The 6,000-nt window shown below is 45.0% G+C and overlaps 1 protein-coding gene across 1 annotated transcript; it reads left to right on the forward strand.

Annotated features, from left to right (window-relative positions):
• The first annotated feature begins 444 nt into the window (after positions 1-444).
• Positions 445-5,352, forward strand: LOC129853689 (serine/threonine-protein kinase PLK2-like). Its single transcript, XM_055920012.1, has 13 exons — positions 445-689; positions 846-953; positions 1,058-1,174; positions 1,336-1,465; positions 1,651-1,834; positions 1,960-2,158; positions 2,328-2,475; positions 2,740-2,831; positions 2,953-3,166; positions 3,377-3,536; positions 3,782-3,911; positions 4,213-4,323; positions 4,582-5,352. The coding sequence occupies exons 1-13, from the start codon at positions 498-500 to the stop codon at positions 4,771-4,773; spliced, it is 1,977 nt and encodes a 658-aa protein (XP_055775987.1). The 5' UTR covers positions 445-497; the 3' UTR covers positions 4,774-5,352.
• Positions 5,353-6,000: the final 648 nt, after the last annotated feature.

A 6,000-nucleotide genomic window follows, 5' to 3' on the forward strand; every position in this document is an offset into this window, starting at 1 on the left:
AACCACCAGATGGTGCTAGAGATTCAAATTAAGATTAGAGTGGCAGAGAGCCATAGACGTATTCATTTTTTTAAATACATTTTTATTTTACGGTTTTAGATCCAAAGTTGTATTAATGTACACTCACAGCGTAGTAGCATTTCTATAAGATGTAGCAATGCATCTGATTTTACAACACATGTATTACTGCACATACTTTACAAAGCACATGATTTAATCATTCGTTTTTTATTACTGATTCACCATATACTAGATTAGCCCCCCCACCCCAACCATGTATTGCTAGGGCAATAAACAGCTGTGTAATGCTAGAGCAAAAAAACTAAATGTGCACGGGGGGGGGGGGGGGGGGGGCAGGACCAAGTTTGGGAACCCCTTATATAGGAGAGTTGCAAGCGTGACGTCAGAGAGCCAGGGCATGTGCTTCCATATAAACCCAAACACAGAGCCTCTCCGGACTGCATTCAGAGTACGAGCTGTGAAGACACAGCCTCTCAATGGAATTACTTAGGAATATCGCTGAACAGCCGACGAACATCAACAAGATGTGCGAGCCCAAACTGCAGGGGTCCTGTGAACTGCGGAGAAAGAGGACGGAGGATCACCGTCATGCACCTGCGGAGATGGCGAGGATTGTGACGGATCACGCCAGCGGGAAATGTTACTGCCGTGGGAAAGTTCTGGGAAAGGTAGCCATCAGTGAATTATAGCACAACGCAAATTACGCCAAGACAAGATGGTTCTTTATAGGTGTCCACTTCGGGAATTGTTATTCCAAAACATGCACAATTTGAAATAGGTTGGTAAATAAGCTTACCAATATGATTGTGATATTTTCTTTTCAGGGAGGTTTCGCCAAGTGCTATGAGATGACCGACCTGTCCACGAGTAAAGTTTACGCAGCGAAAATTATTCCCCACACGCGCGTATCCAAACCGCACCAACGGGAAAAGGTAAAAGCGCTCCCCACACCCATCTCGTGTTATTATAGAGCTATATAGACTGATACTAAATCTAATTCATTCCTTTTAATCATCACTATACCTCTTCTCCATAGATTGACAGGGAAATCGAGCTACATAGAGTTCTCCACCATAAACACATCGTGCACTTTTACCATCATTTCGAGGACAAAGATAACATCTACATTCTTCTAGAATACTGCAGTAGAAGAGTGAGTGTTAATGTTGTAATTAAATAGTGAGCCTTTATTTCTAAACCACAGCCCTCAATGGGCGGTCATGTCTCTGGCTAATGTGAAAGATTATGTTCTTACTTTCCATAGTTGGCTGACTACATCTAATGTGTATTCTCCCCCATGTTCTCTTTGCGCAGTCTTTGGCACACATCCTGAAGGCACGCAAAGTGCTCACTGAGCCTGAAGTGCGATACTACCTCCGTCAGATCGTCTCCGGGCTGAAGTACCTGCATGAGCAAGAGATCCTGCACAGAGACCTCAAACTGGGTAAGCATCTAGCAAGACACACAATAGAAGCCAGAGTCTTTATCATTAAATCGGCCAACCACCATATGCAGAGGAATCCAAACCTGCAACCTTTACCTGTCATGACCAGCAAACCAACCACCTTATGTTGTTGATCACTCACATACAGTATATGGTTTCATATTTGTAATCTTCTCCACTCCTAGGTAACTTCTTTGTGAGTGAGTCGATGGAGCTGAAGGTGGGAGACTTTGGGCTGGCTGCCAAGTTGGAGTCTGCTGGGAACAGGAAGAAGACCATCTGTGGGACGCCCAACTACCTGTCCCCTGAGGTGCTCAACAAGCAGGGCCATGGCTGTGAGTCGGACGTCTGGGCCCTGGGCTGTGTCATGTGAGTGCACTACTATATTTATACATTTCTTGTCAATAGAATGCTCTGGAAAATGACGTTCTATATGTAAATGCACTGTAATGACAACCAGTCTCTAACTAAGTCTCTCCCCCTCTGTGCTGCAGGTATACCATGCTCCTGGGCAGACCCCCGTTTGAGACCACCAATCTGAAGGAGACGTACAGATGTATCCGGGAGGCACGTTACTCCCTGCCCTCCTCCCTGTCGCCCCAGGCCAAACAGCTCATCTCCAGCCTCCTGGCCAAGACCCCAGAGGACAGACCTCACCTGGACCACATACTGCGCCATGAATTCTTCACACAGGTGAGTTAGCTTAGCCCCTTTTTCTAGCTCTCTCTGTACCATATGGAGCATGAGACTGCGAACCAGGTTTATTTTTAACATCCTGCTTATATATTGTGATGTGTTTTCATTCAAGTATGTGTTGTCCATTATTCTCTTAACATCTCTCGCTCTCCCTCCCTCCTTTCAGGGTTTCGTGCCAGAGCGTCTCCCTGCTAGTTGTTGCCACTCCGCACCAGACTTCCACGTCTCCAGCCCTGCCAAGAGCTTCTTCAAGAAGGCAGCGGCCGCCCTCTTCGGCGGGAAAAGAGACAAGGTCAAATACTACGAGACTCTGAGTGAGTATATCAATCATTCACCTCGCAAGACGGCTTTAGCCAATGTCGCCAATTCATAAATCAGTATTTGTTTTCCTCATGAAAGGACATTCAACATTTTTGCTAATTAACAAGTGGTGGTAAAAGCTGTGGTGTCATAAATCCACATATTTAGCCATGATAGTTTTTGGCAAATTTCCTAGCTAATCACACATGCGGTTTGAATGAGAGGCTGCAGGGTGAGGCCATCCAAAATGAATGCTGACTGTGTGTTGTCTCTGGTAGATCAACTCACCAAAGAGGAAGAGGAGATCTACAAGCTTCGACATGACCTGAAGAAGACTGTCATCAGCCAGCAGACCAAACAGATTACTGAGGTGAGGTGATCGTCATGATCAAAAGAAAATAGAAAGTCATTTTATGAGGAAATGCTGAGTCATGAGAAAGGAAAGTGTGAGGCTATGTTATTTAACCCCTCTCTTTTTCGCCTCCTCTCAGGACGGAAGGCCGCTGTCACCATCTGCTGGGAGGCCGGTCGCCCCGTCAACCGAAGGCCTGCCCCCGACGACGCGAGACACCATACGGCTTATCGTCAGGGGCAGTCTGGGTAGCTGCAGCAGCAGTAGTGAATGTCTTGAGGACAGCACCGCTGGCAGTGTGGCTGAGACAGTTGCCAGCGTTCTCAGAGGATGCCTTGAAAACATGCCCAAAGGTAAGCCTAATGCATTTATAATCCTGATGATGACAGTTGCGTTTGTTGACATTAGGCAGGTACAGTGTAATTACACTGTAGTACTTACTACCATGTAAAGAAATGATTCCAACACCAATGGAACTTATATGATCATTGGGACTCCCTTTGTTATTGCATATGGTTGAATTGTGTTTTAATCACAACTACCTTTCCTCTCCCTCTCTCTAGCGGATGACCTCCCTAAAGGGACAGAGTGCAGTAATCTGCAGTGGGTCACTAAGTGGGTGGACTACTCCAACAAGTATGGCTTTGGCTACCAGCTCTCTGACCACATAGTGGGAGTTTTGTTCAACAACGGGACACACATGAGCCTCCTCGCAGACAAGAAGTACGTACTCTGTTCTCTTTATCACCGAACATATCACTCATACCTTAGTTGGAGATAGTTTGGGCTGTACTGGAAAGTAGTCCCGGCTTCAGATGTAAAAGTAAACAAAGTCAGAGAAGGTATTTTTGTCCTTTAGGCTTTCATACTCTGATAAATAAATCAAATCAATCTGTTTGGCATGCGTCTTGTCCTTCAGAAGCCCAACAGGTGTTTTCTGTTGTTAACTCTCTTCTCTCTGTCTGTAGGACTGTCCACTACTATGCTGAGTTGGGTCAGTGCTCTGTGTTCTCCACCTCTGACGTCCCTGAGCACTTTGTAGGTCAGGTGACCGTCCTCAAGTACTTCGCCCACTACATGGAAGAGAACCTGATGGATGTAAGTCTTCACCATAGAGCTTCTATAGCCTCTCCTCTCATCCTCTACTCCTCTCTTTTCTTTTCCTGTTGTTCCTATATTCAGCAACCTCTCTTCTATCTTTCCTCTCAATTTCTTCCTACTGTTACCATCTCCTCATTTTTTCACCTCCTTTCCGGTCCTTTCTTCCTCTCCCCATCTCCACCTCCCGGTCCTCTGCTCTGCTCCACCCTCCTATACGTTCCTGTCCTCCATCCACCTCTTTCCTTTCATAGTCTTCTCTCAGTCTAATGATGAACCTGTTCCTGTGTTTGCTGTGTAGGGTGGAGACCTGGTGAGCCAGGCAGACACACACAAGCCCAGACTCTACCTGCTGCAGTGGCTCAAGTCTGACCGTGCCCTCATGATGCTCTTCAACGACGGCACATTTCAGGTAAACACACTCATCATCATCACAGCCAAAATAGACATTACTCAGCCAAGAAATACATGACACCGTGCAGCTACGGTAAACCAGCAGAACAACTAAAATGAGCTTATTCTAACACATGGCACATTTCAGGCACACTTGTCATTAGTATCCCAAAAGGGTTCTAATATCTCCAGACATGTTGGTACTATGATATTTGTTCCATGTCCTATCCTGTCAAGACTTTATTAAACCATTCATATCCATATCTTTCTCTAACAGGTCAACTTCTACCATGACCACACTAAGATCATCCTGTGCACCCAGAGGGAGGAGTACTTGCTGACATACATCAACGAGGAGCGTGTGTCCTCCACCTTCAGACTGAGCTCCCTGCTCACCTCCGGCTGCCCCGCAGACCTGCGCCAACGCATGGAGTACTCGCTCAACATGCTGCTGCAGCGCTTCAACTGAACCAGGAAGCAATGCAAGGCCAAAAGACAGTGTTTGGGGTCAGACCTGTGTAAAGCGATGGACCACTGATTGGTAGCCTTTTTCGAATCTATCAGCAGAGGTGCAGCTGAATCTTGATGGACAGACTCTGGAAAGGCCTGATCTGTATGTTGATAATTGGACGATAAGAAGACTGGATGTTATGTTGAGGGGATGGAGGTACGAATGTGAAACCCATCCGGTTTTGAGGAAGATGGAAGTGTGGAAGTGGAAAGGAAACTGGGCTGGGACCAGATAAAGTTGATGTTTTTCTAATCAAAGTAGAACCATAACGGCTGATGGATGCTCCAGGTGTAAGTGGAGCTGGACTAGACGACTGTAATGTACACAGCACTTCTGCAGAGCAGAGGCAGGGGAGGCTGTGTTTGTGAACATACACTAAGTTAGACTGTGATTCATTCTCTGAGGACAGATGGACATGGCTGTGTTAGGCTGGGAAGGTTGACGTTGATCATACAAGAAGAGCCATTACTCTGATAATTAACTTATTGTGTACAAAAGTGCATTATTTAATAAATAAAAAACTTTTACAAAAAAATATGTACTATGATATGACTGACTTATTGAGGTTCTCACACACCTCATCGGTTTTAAGTGCTTAATTTCAAGCATTTACTGTCAAAGATTGCTGTTAAATGTTTGCTATTTTTAGAGAGACAAACAACCTGTCTGAGAAACTCTCCCCAGGTAAAATGTTTTCCTGGTGTTTTGATGAAGACCTTTTTAAATACTGACAGAACAAATTCCACAAAGCCTCAGGCGATATATTTATTTTATCCACTCACATTTACATTTCTTCATTTCACAAATTTCCTATCATGTCAGCTGTTTCCAGCTCCCTCGGGTCAGGGAACAGAATTGAGTCGAGGGTCTGGTAAAGCGTTTTGTTGCACTGAGGAAGCTTGAAGATGATTCAGACTGCAACATTTGTCACATTGGCATTGCAACTGGAAAATAACACAGTACTATTTCCTCACATGAAATGGCTGCTTGAATTGGTTGTTGAGATGGTGGACAGAAGTAATGCTTTAGAAGTTTTATACAGAATTTATATAGTCAGATTGCTTATTATTTTACTATCAATTGATAGCTATTCAAACAAAGTTGTTTTGTAAGGACAACCCCCCCCCCCCCCGTGGTAAAATGATGGCCAGGTTATGATTACATCAACGTGTGATGTTCCTGTTT

The sequence above is a fragment of the Salvelinus fontinalis genome, chromosome 4 (genome assembly GCF_029448725.1).
Source record: "Salvelinus fontinalis isolate EN_2023a chromosome 4, ASM2944872v1, whole genome shotgun sequence".
Taxonomy (NCBI): Eukaryota; Metazoa; Chordata; class Actinopteri; order Salmoniformes; family Salmonidae; genus Salvelinus; species Salvelinus fontinalis.

Coding starts and splice junctions, on each gene's coding strand:
- LOC129853689 (XM_055920012.1), top strand. CDS start 498: ATGGAATTACTTAGGAATATCGCTGAACAGCCGACGAACATCAACAAG. Junction 3,912..4,212: donor TGGAAGAGAACCTGATGGAT/GTAAGTCTTCAC, acceptor TTTGCTGTGTAG/GGTGGAGACCTGGTGAGCCA. Junction 4,324..4,581: donor TCAACGACGGCACATTTCAG/GTAAACACACTC, acceptor TTTCTCTAACAG/GTCAACTTCTACCATGACCA.